General features: G+C 51.9%; 1 protein-coding gene across 4 annotated transcripts in view; it reads right to left on the bottom strand.

Annotated features, from left to right (window-relative positions):
* Positions 1-2,055, bottom strand: part of TCTN3 (tectonic family member 3) — an 85,455-nt gene extending 83,400 nt beyond the window's left edge. For all 4 annotated transcript variants that reach the window (XM_075934430.1, XM_075934431.1, XM_075934432.2 and 1 more), the window contains exons 1-2: positions 1,728-2,055; positions 1,159-1,297 (exon numbers count right to left, since the gene is read on the bottom strand). In XM_075934430.1, the coding sequence (XP_075790545.1) occupies positions 1,159-1,297; positions 1,728-2,040 (452 nt within the window). In that variant the 5' untranslated portion in view covers positions 2,041-2,055. The remainder of the gene's footprint in view (positions 1-1,158; positions 1,298-1,727) is intronic.
* Positions 2,056-17,845: the final 15,790 nt, after the last annotated feature.

Here is a 17,845-nt window from a genome sequence, read left to right as displayed (position 1 = left end):
AGACGGGATGTCTGCTTGCAACATGGAAGGGCACCACGCAACCAGTCCTACACACCTTACCTAGTACTGCCTAGAAGACAGAAGGAAGCTTGTTATGGGCTAAGACTGAGATTCAAGGGTGCTGTTTTGGGAGAGCAAGAGGGACAGCAGCCATGCGTACTGGGACACAGCTTGTTTTTCTTCCCATTCCCCTGACTATCAGTAAGCGAGAGGAAAATACATGTATTCCGTGAATTATTCTTCTGCCCCCTCCCTTCATCAGCTAGGAATGAGAGGCATGCACAGAAACCGTGTACTTTCCCCTCACTTCCTGATAGGAAGAAAAGCAAGGGGTAGGTGTGTCAGAAGAGAGAACACACAGACACTGAGGCCAGACCAGCACCCACTAAGGCTATATCTAGACTTCAGACCTTACAGTGGCACAGCTGTACCACTGCAGCTGTGCCTCTCTTAGGTATCCTGTGTAGCTGCTCTGTGCCAACAGAAGAGAGCTCTTCTACCACCATAATTACCACTCACAACTAATGACTGGTGTAGCTTCAGCACTGGAAACTTCACCACTGCTTGTCAAGGGTATCTGTACACAACACTGAAGTGAATCAGAGAACTGGTTCTTCATACCTTACCTCAGGGCTACTCAACACGCAGCTCATGGGCCACATGCAGCCAGTGACCCATTTGTTTGCAGCCCGTGGTGCAGTTTGGGTTTACGCAGGGCTCATGTTGCAGCCCGAGGGTGGGATCCTTTGAACATGGCCTCCATTGGGAACACACTTCACAACAGCGAGGCATCTCCCAGGCGGGGCAAGCATTGAAAGACGCAAGCAGACGGGCTAGCTGGAACAGACGGGTATGGGGTGTCAGCATTTCTAGCCCCTAGGGAGGAGAAGCTGGGAGCACTGGGGTATTGTGGGAAGCACTGGCTGCTTAGCCTTGTGGGCAGACCCTGAGAGGTGCTGATTGGCTCACACTGAACACATCTGGGTTTTGCACCACGGCTTAAGGCTTAATCTTTGTATTCATGCCCGTCAGTGTTAAAGAAGCTATTTGTATATATTTGCAGGTATATGAAACCATACTTAAGTTGCGGGCCTCAACATGTGCTGTGAGTATCACTGTGGCCCCTGGGGCTTCCAAAGTTGAGTAGCCCTGTCTTACCTGGTGCTGCCTGGAAGACAGAAAGAGAAGGCAGCCCTGGAATCCCCCAGATCACAGCCAAGGTTGCAGTCAGTATCACAGCAGCAGTTTAAGTCACAGGATCCAGGGTGCAAGTTGCAGATACAGGTGGGCAAACAACCTATGGAGAGAGACAGACGCTTGTTCCGAGGTGGGGAACAGGCCCCAGACACTGCTCTGCATGATGTGGAGGGATGGCTAGTCCAGGGGAAAGAGGATCTTGGGACGAACCCTGTGAAAAGCACGTGAGGCCAAGCACGCCAGAGGAGTGGCACTAGCGGGGCCCACGGGAGCCAGGCTAAGGAGGGAAAGGCCTCGCTGTGGCCCTGCAGAGGATGCGGGGGAATGGCGAACAGGGCCGGCAGGCCCCAAGCGCTGCCCTGCAGGGGAGCGGGGAAGAGGGGCTGGGGCAGCAGAGGGCCCAGACACCGCTGCAGGAGGACGGGCGGCGAGACGGGCTGGGCCAAGCCAGGGCTAAGGGCTGCGGGCGCGGCCAGACCGCGCACCCCGAGCTACGCGCCGCAGGAGAGCGACTACGGGCCCCTCCCCACCTGCGACACCCAATGGGTCTCCCTGGACTCCTGGAGTCGCGCTGGGCCCGGGCTCCGCGAAGTCACCGACCCCTGGGCTGGGGGGCCCGGGGCCCGAAGTTCCCTTCGGCGTCGTGCCGAGGCTACCGGTGTCGGTGACAGAGCCGGGCCCGATCCCCGCGGTCGGGCTGAGGGGCCCGGGCTCGCCCCCCGCGGTCGGGCTGGGGGGCCCAGCCCCACACTGCGGCTGCAGTAATAGCGGGAGCAGAAGCCACTGTAGGCCCATGGCGACAGCTCGTTGCCAGGGAACCAATACGCTAACGTCTGACGCCATGTCGTAACTAGCTGGTCTCGCGATGACTCGTAGCTCGGGCGCGCGTCGCAGCCCCTGCACCTTCCAGCGCGCATGCGTATGTCGCTCTCCTCCTCCGGCCTGTCCGCTTGTTAGACAGTCGCCGACGTCGCGTCGGCTTCCTGGGCCCTTCCCTGGGCCGCCTGTCGCTGCCCATTGTCCCAGCGCGGCGCTTCAGGCGGGCTGTGCCGGCGGGCCCGAGCCATGGCCCGGCCCTGCCCCCCAGGGCTTGGTCAGTGGGCTGCCTGGCTAGCTGGGCTAGTGCCCCGCGGGGCCGCTCCTCCAGGCCCTGCGCCACTGTTCAGTGCAGGCCCGGCCCTGCCCCCCAGGGCTTGGTCAGTGGGCTGCCTGGCTAGCTGGGCTAGTGCCCCGCGGGGCCGCTCCTCCAGGCCCTGCGCCACTGTTCAGTGCAGGCCCGGCCCTGCCCCCCAGGGCTTGGTCAGTGGGCTGCCTGGCTAGCTGGGCTAGTGCCCCGCGGGGCCGCTCCTCCAGGCCCTGCGCCACTGTTCAGTGCAGGCCCAGCCCTGCCCCCCAGGGCTTGGTCGGCGGGCTGGGGGATAGCTGGGCTAGTGCCCCGCGGGGCCGCTCCTCCAGGCACTGCGCCACTGTTCAGTGCAGGCCCGGCCCTGCCCCCAGGGCTTGGTCAGTGGGCTGCCTGGCTAGCTGGGCTAGTGCCCCGCGGGGCCGCTCCTCCAGGCCCTGCGCCACTGTTCAGTGCAGGCCCGGCCCTGCCCCCCAGGGCTTGGTCAGTGGGCTGCCTGGCTAGCTGGGCTAGTGCCCCGCGGGGCCGCTCCTCCAGGCACTGCGCCACTGTTCAGTGCAGGCCCGGCCCTGCCCCCCAGGGCTTGGTCGGCGGGCTGGGGGATAGCTGGGCTAGTGCCCCGCGGGGCCGCTCCTCCAGGCACTGCGCCACTGTTCAGTGCAGGCCCGGCCCTGCCCCCCAGGGCTTGGTCAGTGGGCTGCGGGATAGCTGGGCTAGTGCCCCGCGGGGCCGCTCCTCCAGGCCCTGCGCCACTGTTCAGTGCAGGCCCGGCCCTGCCCCCCAGGGCTTGGTCGGCGGGCTGCCTGGCTAACTGGGCTAGTGCCCCGCGGGGCCGCTCCTCCAGGCCCTGCGCCACTGTTCAGTGCAGGCCCGGCCCTGCCCCCCAGGGCTTGGTCGGCGGGCTGGGGGATAGCTGGGCTAGTGCCCCGCGGGGCCGCTCCTCCAGGCACTGCGCCACTGTTCAGTGCAGGCCCGGCCCTGCCCCCAGGGCTTGGTCGGCGGGCTGGGGGATAGCTGGGCTAGTGCCCCGCGGGGCCGCTCCTCCAGGCACTGCGCCACTGTTCAGTGCAGGCCCGGCCCTGCCCCCCAGGGCTTGGTCGGCGGGCTGGGGGATAGCTGGGCTAGTGCCCCGCGGGGCCGCTCCTCCAGGCACTGCGCCACTGTTCAGTGCAGGCCCGGCCCTGCCCCCCAGGGCTTGGTCGGCGGGCTGGGGGATAGCTGGGCTAGTGCCCCGCGGGGCCGCTCCTCCAGGCCCTGCGCCACTGTTCAGTGCAGGCCCGGCCCTGCCCCCCAGGGCTTGGTCGGCGGGCTGCCTGGCTAACTGGGCTAGTGCCCCGCGGGGCCGCTCCTCCAGGCCCTGCGCCACTGTTCAGTGCAGGCCCGGCCCTGCCCCCCAGGGCTTGGTCGGCGGGCTGGGGGATAGCTGGGCTAGTGCCCCGCGGGGCCGCTCCTCCAGGCACTGCGCCACTGTTCAGTGCAGGCCCGGCCCTGCCCCCAGGGCTTGGTCGGCGGGCTGGGGGATAGCTGGGCTAGTGCCCCGCGGGGCCGCTCCTCCAGGCACTGCGCCACTGTTCAGTGCAGGCCCGGCCCTGCCCCCCAGGGCTTGGTCGGCGGGCTGGGGGATAGCTGGGCTAGTGCCCCGCGGGACCGCTCCTCCAGGCCCTGCGCCACTGTTCAGTGCAGGCCCGGCCCTGCCCCCCAGGGCTTGGTCGGCGGGCTGGGGGATAGCTGGGCTAGTGCCCCGCGGGGCCGCTCCTCCAGGCACTGCGCCACTGTTCAGTGCAGGCCCGGCCCTGCCACCCAGGGCTTGGTCGGCGGGCTGCGGGGATAGCTGGGCTAGTGCCCCGCGGGACCGCTCCTCCAGGCACTGCGCCACTGTTCAGTGCAGGCCCGGCCCTGCCCCCCAGGGCTTGGTCGGCGGGCTGCGGGGATAGCTGGGCTAGTGCCCCGCGGGACCGCTCCTCCAGGCACTGCGCCACTGTTCAGTGCAGGCCCGGCCCTGCCCCCAGGGCTTGGTCGGCGGGCTGGGGGATAGCTGGGCTAGTGCCCCGCGGGACCGCTCCTCCAGGCACTGCGCCACTGTTCAGTGCAGGCCCGGCCCTGCCCCCCAGGGCTTGGTCGGCGGGCTGCGGGGATAGCTGGGCTAGTGCCCCGCGGGACCGCTCCTCCAGGCACTGCGCCACTGTTCAGTGCAGGCCCGGCCCTGCCCCCAGGGCTTGGTCGGCGGGCTGGGGGATAGCTGGGCTAGTGCCCCGCGGGGCCGCTCCTCCAGGCACTGCGCCACTGTTCAGTGCAGGCCCGGCCCTGCCCCCCAGGGCTTGGTCGGCGGGCTGCCTGGCTAACTGGGCTAGTGCCCCGCGGGGCCGCTCCTCCAGGCCCTGCGCCACTGTTCAGTGCAGGCCCGGCCCTGCCCCCCAGGGCTTGGTCAGCGGGCTGGGGGATAGCTGGGCTAGTGCCCCGCGGGGCCGCTCCTCCAGGCACTGCGCCACTGTTCAGTGCAGGCCCGGCCCTGCCCCCCAGGGCTTGGTCGGCGGGCTGCGGGGATAGCTGGGCTAGTGCCCCGCGGGACCGCTCCTCCAGGCACTGCGCCACTGTTCAGTGCAGGCCCGGCACTGCCCCCCAGGGCTTGGTCGGCGGGCTGCGGGGATAGCTGGGCTAGTGCCCCGCGGGGCCGCTCCTCCAGGCACTGCGCCACTGTTCAGTGCAGGCCCGGCCCTGCCCCCCAGGGCTTGGTCGGCGGGCTGCGGGGATAGCTGGGCTAGTGCCCCGCGGGGCCGCTCCTCCAGGCACTGCGCCACTGTTCAGTGCAGGCCCGGCCCTGCCCCCCAGGGCTTGGTCAGTGGGCTGCCTGGCTAGCTGGGGTAGTGCCCCGCAGGACCGCTCCTCCAGGCACTGCGCCACTGTTCAGTGCAGGCCCGGCCCTGCCCCCCAGGGCTTGGTCGGCGGGCTGCGGGGATAGCTGGGCTAGTGCCCCGCGGGGCCGCTCCTCCAGGCACTGCGCCACTGTTCAGTGCAGGCCCGGCGCTGGCCCCGCACGAGTTCCACAGCTTCCTTGGCTGTGCCCGGGTGAAGAAGTACTCCCGGGTGTTTATTTTAACCTGATTCCTGATAGTTTCATTGAACTACCCTGGGTCTGGTAATGAGCAGCCCTGGGCCAGCTTGGGGATTAACAAATCCATTGCATCGTGAGTCCTTGTGGGGGTAGAACCCGCTTTATCAGATAAGCTGGAGCAGAAATACAGAATCCAGAGTACATATCACAGCAAAAGCAGCTAACTGTCAATTGTGGGACCAGTATTAATGACACTAATTGAGACAGGCTGGATGTGTCCCACTCATAACTTTTGATGTGCAAATGGGAATATCAAGGCTGGGCAAATTGTCTTTGTAGTGCATTAACTAGTTATTTCTTTAAGCCTGAAATGATAGTGTCAAATTTGTAAATGAATTCTTGATCAGCAGTCTCTGTGTAAGTGTAGCTGAAGCAAAATGCAGGACAATGTAGCACTTTAAGGACTAACAAGATGGTTTATTAGATGATGAGCTTTCGTGGGCCAGACCCACTTCCTCAGATCAAATAGTGGAAGAAAATAGTCACAACCATATATACCAAAGGATACAGTTAAAAAAATGAACACACATGAAAAGGACAAATCAAATTTCAGAACAGAAGAGGGATGCGGGGGGAGGTGAATGTCTGTGGGCTAATGATATTAGAGGTGATAATTGGGGAAGCTATCTTTATAATGGGTAAGATAACTAGATCCTTTGTTTAAACTCAGATGTAGAGTGTCGAATTTTAGCATGAATGACATTTCAGAGGATTCCCTTTCAAGAGCAGATGTAAAAGGTCTTTGTAGCAGGATGCAGGTGGTTAAGTCATTGAGACAGTGTCCTTTCTGGTTGAAATGGCAAGAAACTGTTTTTTCTTTGTGATCCTGTCTGATATCTGTTTTGTGGGCATTAATCCTTTGGCGAAGTGTCTGAGACGTTTGTCCAATGTACATAGCAGACGGACACTTTCGGCACATGATAGCATAGATTATATTTCTGGATGCGCAGGAATATGTGTTCTTGATCTTATAACTCACTTGGTTAGGTCCAATAATGGTATCAGAGTGAATATGTGGACAAAGCTAGCAATGGGGTTTGTTGCAAGGGAAGGTACCAGGGTTGGTATTAGTGTGGCATGTCCTGTGGTTGTTGGTAAGAATCATCTTGAGGTTAGGTGGTTGTCTATAGGAGACTATGGTTCTGTCTCCCAGAGCCTCTTGGAGTTTGGTATCCTGTTCCAGTATAGGCTGTAGTTTATTGATAATGTGTTGGACAGGTTTAAGTTGGGGGTTGTAGGTGATGACAAGTGGTGTTCTATTGTTGGTTTTCTTGGGTCTGTCTTGAAGTAGATGGTTTCTAGGTATTCGTCTGGCTCTTTCAATTTGCTTTTTTATTTCTCCGGGTGGGTAGTTGAAGTTTATAAATGCTTGGTAGAGATCCTGAAGTTTCTGGTCTCTGTCAGTGGGATTAGAGCAGATGTGGTTGTATCGAAGGGCTTGGCTATAGACAATGGATCGTATGGTGTGTTCTGGATGGGAGCTGGAAGCATGTAGGTAACTGTTTGAGTCAGTGGGTTTTCTGTAGAGAGTGGTGTCTAATTTTCCATTGTTGATTTGTACGGTGGTGTCCAGGAAATGGACCTCTCATGTAGAATGGTCCAGGCTGAGGTTGATGGTGGGGTGTAGGTTGTTGAAATCTCTGTGGAATATCTCCAGTGTTTCTTGGCCATGCGTCCTGATCATAAAGATGTCATCGATGTAGCGTAAGTAGAGAAGGGGTAAAAGGGGACGGGAGTTGAGGAAACATTGTTCTAGTGTGTGTTACAATTCCTTTATAGAAGAATGGCTACTTTTAAATCCATTATTGAATGTCCAAGAAGGTTAAAATGTTCCTATATAGGTTTATGTGAGTTACCATTTTCTGATGTCTGATGTGTGTCCATTTATCTTTGTCGCAGAGACTGTCCAGTTTGGCCAATATACATGGCAGAGGGGGAGTGCTGGGACTTGATGGCATATTTACATTGGAGTATATGCAATTTTATGAGCCCCTGATGTGACTTATGTATTTTGGATCTGTGGTGATATGTGGACAGTGTTGCAATGGGATTTGTTGCTGGGTGAATGTATCTGTGTGGTATGTGGCTGCTGCTAAGTATTTGCTTAAGGTTGGAGGGCTGTCTGTAGGTTAGGATTGGCTAGTCTCCCAGAGGTCTGTGAGAGTGGGGGGTTGTTTTCCAGGATAGGTTGTAGATTATCAATAGAAAGGACATTGTCTCAACGACTTAATTACCTGCATCCTGCTTCAAAAGCCTTTTAAAACTGTACTTGAAAGAGAATCCTCTGAACTGTTATTCATGCTAAAATTCGACACTTTACGCCCAGTTCTTAACAAAGACTCTAGTTATCTTACCCATTACAAAGATAGCTTCCCCAATTATCACCTCTAATATCATTAGCTCACAGACATTTACCTCCCCCCTCCCCCGCACCCTCTTCTGTTCTGAAATTTGATTTGTCCTTTTCATATGTGTTCATTTTTTTAATTGTATCCTTTGGCATATATGGTTGTGACTATTTTCTTCCACTATTTGATCTGAGAAAGTGGGTCTGGCCCACTAAAGCTCATCATCTAATAAACCATCTTGTTAGTCTTTAAAGTGCTACATAGTCCTGTATTTAGATTATCAATGATGCACTGGAGGGGTTTAAGCTGGAAATGATAGGGGATGACCAGTGGTGTTCTGTTTTTTTCTTTGTTGGGCCTGTCATGAAGTAGGTGACTTCTGGGTATTTGTCTGGCTCTGTCAATCTGTTTCCATATTTCCCAAGTGGGTATTTAAGTTTTAAGAATGCTAGATACAGTTCTTATAGGTATTTATCTCTGTCTGTGGGATTGAAGCAGTTCTGGTTGTATTTTAGGGCTTGGCTCTAGACAGTGGATCGTGTGATGTGTCCTGGATGGAAGCTAGAGGCATGTAGGTAAGAATAGCGGTCAGTATATTTCCAAAAGTGACCAAGCATAAGCTTTCATGGGCAAAGACCCACGTCGTCAGATGTATGTGAAGTGAGTCTTTGCCCATGAAAGCTTATGCTCCAATACATCTGTTAGTCTATAAGGTGCCACAGGACTCCTTGTCACTTTTGCAGATGCAGACTAACACGGCTACCCCTCTGATACTTGACAGTATATTTCCAGTATTGGATGGTCTTTATGTGACCATTATTTATTTGTACTGTAGTTTCAAGGAAGTGGATCTCTTGAGTGGACTGATCTAGGCTGAAGTTGATGGGTGGAAATTGTTGAAATCCCTGGTGTTAGGTGAAGGGGTAAATAACACTTCCTTACTCAGTTTCACCACACCATGCGTGATTGTATAGACATCAGTCATATCCCCCTCAGTCATCTCTTTTTTTCCAAAATGAAAAATCCCAATCTTTTTACTCTCTCACATGGAAATTGTTCTGTGTTCCTAATTAATCACTTGAAGGCAAATTGTCAAACCAACTTTGAAATAGTGATCTTTAAAGCTGAGGCTTTAGTATATTGCTCCCCAGAACTGATTATCCCTCACTTACACCAGGTTTAATCATATTCACTTCCACTGAGGGCAGTTGAGTGACAATGGGGAAAAACTGGAGAGAGAAGTATGAGGCCTAAGATATTTGATTTGTTTGAGTCCCTTATATTAGGAAACATTTTATTATAAAAATTACACATTACAAACAGTTGAAAACCATTTAATATATGATCTAGAGCAGACTTTTCAAACTCTGGGGCCTGGTTCTGTTTGGGGGAAAGGTTTTGAATTAGGAATCACTTCTGTTTACAGTCCTGGAATTAAGAATATGCCAGTGGCTGGGAACCTCTCTGCTAAAATCCTTCTTGAGGTCAGATGGGCTGTGTGACGGCGCGTTGGGGGTTCCCCGTCTCCTGCACCCCGAAATGGCACAAACAGACTGCACCAGCCGGTGGAATAGAGGAAGTTTATTGCCTCTCCAGGATACAGCATAGCACAGATGTAGTCTGGTCACAGAGCTGGGCTAGGATGCCTCAGGCCCCCTTGAGTTGGGGGGAGACTGGGCCCCTAAACTCCAGCTCCTCTCCCTAGGCTGTCTCCTCCATCCTCCCAGACAGCCACCAACCAACTAACTACTTCCAGCCCTGCCCCCCAGCCAGGGCAGCCTTCACCTTCCTTTGTTCCTCTCCATGGGGGGTGTCTGGCCACTGGTTCAACAAGTTTGGCATTACCTTGGCCTAGTGAGGTTTTCCCTGCTGGGTCTTGCTCCAGACAGCAGAGGTCACCACATCCCAGCAAGTACCCCCACTACGTCACAGGCTGCAGGGACTTAAACAGAGATTCTCCTCACTGACTCCTCCACCCCCCTGAGTCTGCTTTTGGGTTGCCATTTAGTGCAAGGAGAGGTTTCCCCTTGCCTACTCCGTGTTTCCCCTGGTGGTGCACAGGGAGATGGAAAAGATAAGAGTTAAGCAGAGGGAGAAGTTTATCCTCTCAGGGCTTGCAAGGTGTAACCTGGGCTCTTTAGATTGTAACAGGAAGTAGGGCTACAGTGGGAAAGTCTGCACCAGAATCCCCTCAAATATTCTTCACTGCCCTCAATCATTCCTGCTGAAGATGCCAGACTCCCCATGCTACCCGTACTCCCTTCAGTATCCTGCTCTCCACCAGATTCCTTAGATCTCTTCTAGTTCTAGTGTTCTATGATTCTATGTTTTAAACCAGGGCTATTTAACACCCAGCCCATGGGCCATATGCAGCCCGTGGCCTGCTTGTTTGCGGCCTGCGGTGCGGTTTGGATTTACACGGGGCTCAATATGCGGCCTTTGTGCAGGAGCCAAAACAAAAAAGTAGTCAATATAATGGTCTTCTGTTGATATGCGTTTTAATGGTTAAATTCCTGGACTGTCATTGCTTATTAAAAGTGCTGTCGTATGGGTGAAAATCAGGTAAATATTGCAATTTAGTAATATCAGCAGAACTGACTTAAATGGGGCATGTGTTTGTGTAGTCTTGCGTTAATATTTGTATGCATGGCTGTCAGTGTGAAAAGCTATTTGCATATATATTTGCACGTATATGCAACCACCGTTAAGTTGGCGGCCCTGGGCATCTGCTGTGAGTATCATTGTGGCCCCTGGGGCTTCCAAAGTTGAGTAGCCCTGTTTTAAACTGGCAGCGGTGTGCCTGAGGGCCATATTTTGCCCAGCCCTGGTCTATGGCCATGCTATAAAAGTCAGACTAGTTCAAAGGTTCACCAGCTTCTTTTGCTCCTTTTGGCATTCTCCTTTTAAAAATTCATGTCTCATACACACATCCCTCACCACAGGGAAAGCCAGATGGTGCCGAGTTCAGAGGCCATGGCAGGGAAATTGCATATGACCTGCAAGCTGCAGGGCCCTCCCCTCAACAAGGATTCAGCTGGTAGGGCAAAGGAGGAAGGAATTGTGCATTGATCTCATAGGCTCAGCTCTGGGTGAGGAGTCCTTAGCACAAGGCAGCTTCCCAGTCTCACAGGGTGTGGAGGAGGGCAACCATATCAAATCCTGGGACATTTTAGTGCCCCCTCTCCATGACAGAGACCTCAGCAACAGAAGTCCACAGCCTCTTTATCAGCCCACATATCTTCCCAGGTGGGCTATCACCTGTTTTTCCTGCCAAGACCCTGCTTCTCCATGGTAGCTCCCCTAGGAATGACCCTTCATTCCTCTAAACCAGCGGTTCCCAACCTTTCCAGATGGGGACCTATTTTGACAATTCAGGAAGGCTTGGTGATGCAAGGCAGTTCAAAAACGGGGGGAGGAAAGGGGGCAGAGCCACCTGAGGAGACACTTGGCAAACCTTTTGAAATGTAATGGCGACTCATAGGTTGGGAAACCCTACTCTAAACAGAGCCTATCTGTTCCTAGTCACTCCCCTCTAGCTGTCACAGCTCAGCAGCACACAGCTGCTAAGCTGGGGCACCCAGGACAGACTGAAAGGTGCCTCTAGTAGTCTGACCTACAGACAGAGCCCAAGTTGCTTCTTTTTTCTTTGGCCACATAAATCATGTGTAGTGAGAGAATTTTCTGATGGGAAGGAGAGGCCAAGCACCTGCAGAATGATGGTACAGAGCTGGGTAATGGGAGCACTGTCATTTGAAAATCTACAGACTAGAAATCGAATGGTCCCTTCAGACCTTAATGTTTATGAAAACAATAATTAAATCTCCCCCAATGCGCTAGTGTAGCAGGATCAGCCACTTCCACATGCCCACTTATGGCCTAGTATGGGATTGGCGCACATTCCTCAGTTGCCCCTTCTGTTCGAGTTCACAGAAATAATCATAGAATACGAGAACTGGAAAGTATCTCAAGAAGTCATTGAGTCCAGTCCCCTGCCCTCACAGCAGGACCAAACACCATCCAGATCATCCCTGACAGATGTCTGTTTAACCTGCTCTTAAATACCTCCAGTGATGGAGATTCCACAACCTCCGTAGGCAATTGATTCCAGTGTTTAACTGCCCTGACAGTTAAGAATTTTTTCCCAATGTTCAACCTAAACCTCCCTGCTGCAGTTTAAGCCCATTGCCTCTTGTCTTATCCTCAGAGGCCAAGAAGAACAATTTTTCTCCCTCCTCCTTGTAGCACCTTTGTAGATACTTGAAAACAGCTATCATGTCCCCTCTCAGCCTTCTCTTTTTTAAAGTAAACAAGACTATTTCTTTCAGTTTTCCCTATAGGCCATAAAGGGTTTCTAGCCAATAACATCCCTTTCTGGGGTCCACATTAATTAACAGGTAATTCAATATAATCCTCAAAATAAAGCAACTCCCAGCCCTTTCTAGATGGAGTCTTTTCACAGGCCCCAGCCAACCTGGTCAAATCTCAGGCTATGGGAGGTCAGCAGCCCTACTATCATGTTACTGGATTTTAAGGGAAGCAGCCAGATCATTGCTGCACCCATGGGGGGGGGGGAGGTGTTTGCCCCAAAAGTTGGTACAAAGGGGGCCATGTGAAGTGTCAAACAAAAGCTTACGTTCTACTGATTCTGTATATGCTCTTCATGTAATTGTATAATATCTGTAGGTGGAGTTATAAACATGTACTCCGTAGGGATGCTGGAAAATTCTCTATCTGTGGCTGAGTATTGGGCAAGAAATGCTCAGCCAATGGCTATGCTAAATCTCTACATGCCAGAGAAACACCTGAAGGAATGCCTGGATATCTGCAAGCCAGCCACAATAATGGTTGCTGACTTGGGACACAAGGATAGGCTGTTGGACCATGTGACCTTCTCTGGCCAGAAAGATGCTAGGAGAGAGATATAAGTGCCATATGGGATCCTCCATCTTGGCCTTCAGTTTTTCTCCTGATCCCCAATGCAGGAAACCACGAGCCGGAAAGAACTGTGGACCCATCCCTGGGTGATTCGAAGCATGTAATGTATTATTCTTTAACAACCTTACTCTCTTGCTTTTCTTTCTTTTAATAATAAACCTTTAGATTTTAGATTCTAAAGGATTGGCTCAGCGTGATCTTGTGGTAAGATCCAGAGTATAAATTGACCTGGGGACTGTGGCTGATTTCTTGGGACTAGAAGAACCCATTCGGGGGAGGTGAGATTGGGTTCTAAAACCTCTCACCTGTATGCAAGCCCGGGGCTGATTGGGTATGGGAAGAGCTAGAGTATCGGAGGGGTTTTGCTCGTGAGACTTCTGGCTGGCCAGACTGGCAGGTGAAGTGCTCTGTGTGACTGGTGGGTGGCCTATTTGGGAAGGGCCTCCAGTCAGGGGTTGTAAGGAGACCCTAATTTGAGCAGTTTGCCCTGAGCGGACGCCCTCAGCCATGCCCAGACTCGGCCCGGTCCGTCACACCGACCTCTTACGCTTTTCTTCTCATCTCTCCTCAGTGTCCCTGCCATCTTGGTAACTGTTGCCAGGCTTCTGTCCCCGCTGCCACTCCTACCCCTTCCTGGTTGGCGAGTTGTTTTAGGCTCATACCTTATACAGGAGCCTCCTGCTTATTGCAGCTCTCACCCCCATGGGTTTTCTCAAATCAGCTCTAGTTTCCCAGACTTTTCTCCTGGCTGGCAACCCCAAGCCTCTTACCTGGAATGTTATCTCCCCCGGGCTTGGTCTGAGTTAATCACATAAGCTTCTTTTATCATAACTACTGTGACGGGACCCCTCTTCCCCCTCCCCATGCTTTTTGAAATGGACTTATGGACACACATTTACATAACTGAAAGGTGCTTTGAGCAAATTATGTTGTGTAACCCATCAATCTTCATGTCATAATCTGCTCGTTCTGTTTATCTTACTCTGTTGTATGTATCATTTGTGTGTGTAAAATTAGACTCATGGAGTGGGGAATACTTTGTGAGTTTCAAATGTGTGAATGGGAGACATGGAGGGTGTTACCCGCAACTTCTTGATGAGCTACTGTTAAACAATCTTTTGTCCTTAAGTTTAAACAGTGGATGGTAGGGAGTGGCCTCAACTCCTTAACAAAAGGAATAGGAAAGGAGAGGCCTGGGTCTTTTGGCTGGGCTGCAACTGAAGGACAGGAGCCGAAGACCCCAGGGTGGGGAAGAAGGCCCCGGTTTGGAGTGGCAGCTGGAAAAGAGGTTTTAGGGTAAGTTTGAAGAGTTTGTACTGAGGCTTTAGTGTAAAATTAGCCAATCATTTTTTTTTCTTTTGATTTGTAACCTACCTTGCTCTGCCTGTTTTCACTTATTACTACTTAAATCTTACTGCTTCTACTTAATAACATCATTTTTATTTTCTATCAGACCCAGTGTAAGTAATTGTTACTTGGGGGGGCAACCAGTGTGCACATTCCCCCTTTCATTTTTAAAGGTGGCTGACCTAATTCTTTGGGGTTTGATCCCATTTGGGGAGTGCTACCTCAGGAGGCTGGGCCCTGAACTGCACTCTCTATGGACCTGAAGTGGTTCAGTGTCTGTACTGCTTCTTGGTGGGGGGCAAGGACCTCAGCTCTGGGCTTTGGCTGAGACCAGTGGAGCTGTCCCAGCAGGACCAGGCGGTGAGGAGCCCCAGAGAGTGGGAAGGCGAGTGGCAGTGGCCATGTCAACACCCTGGGAGCCCCCCCCCTCCCCGAGGGGTCATCTGTGACCGCACCCTGTCACAAGTACCTTTGGAGGTGAGCTGATATAGTCACGAGGGAGACTGAGGCCTCAGTTCCCCTTTAAGGGACCAGCAACCATGGGACACTTCCCCAGAAACAATACCATGAATTTGTTTTTTCTTTCTATTTTTCTCTCCCCTTTTCCACTTAGGATGGACATGTTTGCTGCTGTTGCTTCCATGGCTCGCTCCATATTTGGAAAACAAACAGCCTCCCAGCTGCTCCTTTTTGAATCTTTCTCCTCCATCCTTCTCTTTGAAGGAGTGGAGAGGGTCCTGTTAGAGAAGGAGCTAAGTGGCCCAGGTGAGGCTAGTTGTTTCAGAGGAGGAAGTGGAACCACTCCATTTTTCAAAAGAAGGGAAGTAGGAGCAGAGCAATTCCTGCTCCTCTCCTCCTGCTCAGTGTGTTAGAAGAGCATTGGTGCTGGATCTTGTCTGCTCCCTGTTCTTCCATCGTCTGTAAAACGTGGAGTTTCTCTGTTATCTTCTCCCTCTTCAAAATCAACAAGTGGCTTCTGGACTGCTTAGCTACTTCCCTTGGGGGGCCTCTGTTCCTTCAAGGGGCGGAAAGGGGGAAAGGAGCAGACAGCCTAATGCAAGGTGTGGAGTTACTCAGACCCAGAATGATGGAGCAGCTGAAACAATGCATCAGGTCTGTCCTTTGAGTTGCTATTGACCATTGCTTCATCTGTCTTCTCAGAAATTGACATTCTGTGCACACAACAAGCTCATCCATCTCACTGAAGCTTGTAACAGTACTGGCAAGTCTCATTATATACATCAGTAATTCTTGTCTCATTAAGTTTCACTTTGTGAATTTTGCATCTATCACATGTGAAGATGGGCCAAGAGCTCACTAGCGTTGGTAAAGTGAATATTGAGGTAATATGTTGTTAGAGAACCTCTGGTTGATCTGCCAGAATTATTAATGTAAGTGTATAATGTAAGGCTTTTTCTAAGATACTTTTCCCCAGGAACATCCTGTTAAAGTAAATGTCATAGGAAAAATTTAAAAAACAATGAGTAGTCTTGCAGCACTTTAGAGACTAACAAAACATGTAGATGATGATAAGAACTTTTATGGGCACAACCCGCTTCTTCAGATGAATGGAGTTATTAAAGGTCCTGTTTCTAAATAAGTAGCGGATGTAGGGAGGAGAGAAGGAAAAAGAAGGGGGAAAAAGGTCAATGTGAAGCTGACAGAGAAGGTGCTAAGTGTTCTTAAGTACCCATTGTTTGGTTTTTTATGTCATTAAGATGTGGAATGTAACAAGCCATCCACCCAATGTCTTTGTTCATACCTCTGTTGAAGGTATCAAACTTGTAAATTAAGTTCAGCTTTGAGGCCTTCCTGTGGAGTTGGCTTGTGAAATTGCCCTGAAACAGTATGGTGACTTTGAGATCTGTTAATGAGTACTCAAGCAAGTTAAAATTTTCCCCAACAGGTTTCTGTGTGTTGCCTTTTCAGATATCTGATTCATGTCCATTCTTTGTCATAGAGACTGTCCAGTTTGGCCAATATATATGGCAGAGGGGTATTGCTGGCATTTGATAGCATATATCACATTAATGGATGGATGCATAGTTATATGATCCTTTGATGTGGTGGTTTATGTGATTAGGTCATGTGATGATATTGCTGGGATAGATGTATGGATAGAGTTGGCACAAGGGTTGATTGCAAGGGTGGGTCGCTGGATGAGTATGATGCTGTGCTGTGTTGTAGTTTTTTCCAGTTATTTATAGTAAACATAGAATTAAGTATCCGAGGGGTAGCCGTGTTAGTCTGAATCTGCAAAAGCGGCGAGGAGTCCTGTGGCACCTTATAGACTAACTGACGAAGTGGATCTTTGCCCACGAAAGCTTATGCTCCTACACTTCAGTTATAAGGTGCCACAGGACTCCTTGCCGCTTTTATAGAATTAAGTAGTTAGTTGTTCTGTTTATTTAAAAAAAAAACTTTAAAACGGTTACTATTGGCTGTTCATACACCATAGCTTAAAAAAAAAGATAGAAAGAAAAGAAAGAGATAAAATAAGTGATAAAGCAGACTCCTCACAATGCCAGGCTCTCTGGGCTTCAAAAAGTGTGACACTTGTCGCAAGCCCATGCCTGCATCTGACTGACACTCTGCCTTGGTGAGGCATATGTACCTAAAAAATGTTGGCATTGCTCCAAGCTGACACCGAGAGCATGCTGAGATAGGGAAATGTGATTACGTATACTCCTATTCAACAAAGCCCTTCAGCCATCAGATTCTGCAATGTCCTCTGCCCAGTGAGACCCTGTCAGGGCTGAAAAGCAGAGAGCCACTTCTCCAAACTCATGCCCTGCTAAGAAAAGGGCTTTGCCGGTGCGCTATCTCCCACCGACTTGGAAAAAGTCAGGTTAGCACGGGGGACAAACCTGGATCATCTTGCACTGCCCCGTAACCAAAAGCACAGCACAGAACATCATCGGTGCTAATAGTGGAGATGCCATCTAACCACTTAGCACCAGTACCAGCACCACTAACTCCAGCACCACAAACATCAGCACTGGCATTGGCGATAACAGACACTGGCATCAACCTCCATGCCAACTCATCCATCACACATTACTGAGGAAGTAAATGCGTGGTTGTGCAGGTGATGTCGCAGAGAGGGCTTTGATTTCTTCGACCATGGGACTCTGTTCCAGGCACAAGGATTGTTAGGAAGAGATGGGATCCACCTAACAAAGAGAGGAAGGAGCATCTTCACGGGCAGGCTTGCAAACCTAGTGAGGAGGGCTTTAAACTAGGTTCATTTGGGGATGGTGACCAAAACCCTGAGGGGAGTGAGGAAGTTGGATACTGGGAAGAAATGAAAAGAGGAACAAGCAACAAAGATGGACCCCTGATTCGAATGCAGAGGGTAGGGCAATCAACTGGTTATCTAAGGTGTTTGTATACCAATGAGAGAAGCCTGGGTAACAAACAGGAAGAATTGGAGGCCCTAGCCAAGTCCAAGAACTACGATTTGATTGGGATAACAGAGACTTGATGAGATGACTCGCATGACTGGAACACTGTCATGGAAGGGTATAAACTGCTCAGGAAGAACAGACAGGGGAGAAAAGGAGAAGTTGCACTGTATGTAAGAGAGCACTATGATTGTTCAGAACTCCAATATATAGAGGGAGAAAAGCGTGTTGAGAGTCTATGCGTCAAGTTTAGAGGTGTAAGCAACAGCAGTGATGTTGTGGTTGGTGTCTGCTGCAGGCCGCCGAATCAGGTGGATGAGGTAGATGAGGCTTTCTTCAAACAACTGAGAGAAGATTCCAGAACGCAGGCCCTGGTTCT

The sequence above is a fragment of the Pelodiscus sinensis genome, chromosome 8 (assembly GCF_052426305.1).
Source record: "Pelodiscus sinensis isolate ZL-2025 chromosome 8, ASM5242630v1, whole genome shotgun sequence".
NCBI lineage: Eukaryota > Metazoa > Chordata > Testudines > Trionychidae > Pelodiscus > Pelodiscus sinensis.
This window is presented reverse-complemented; position numbering and strand designations above follow the sequence as displayed.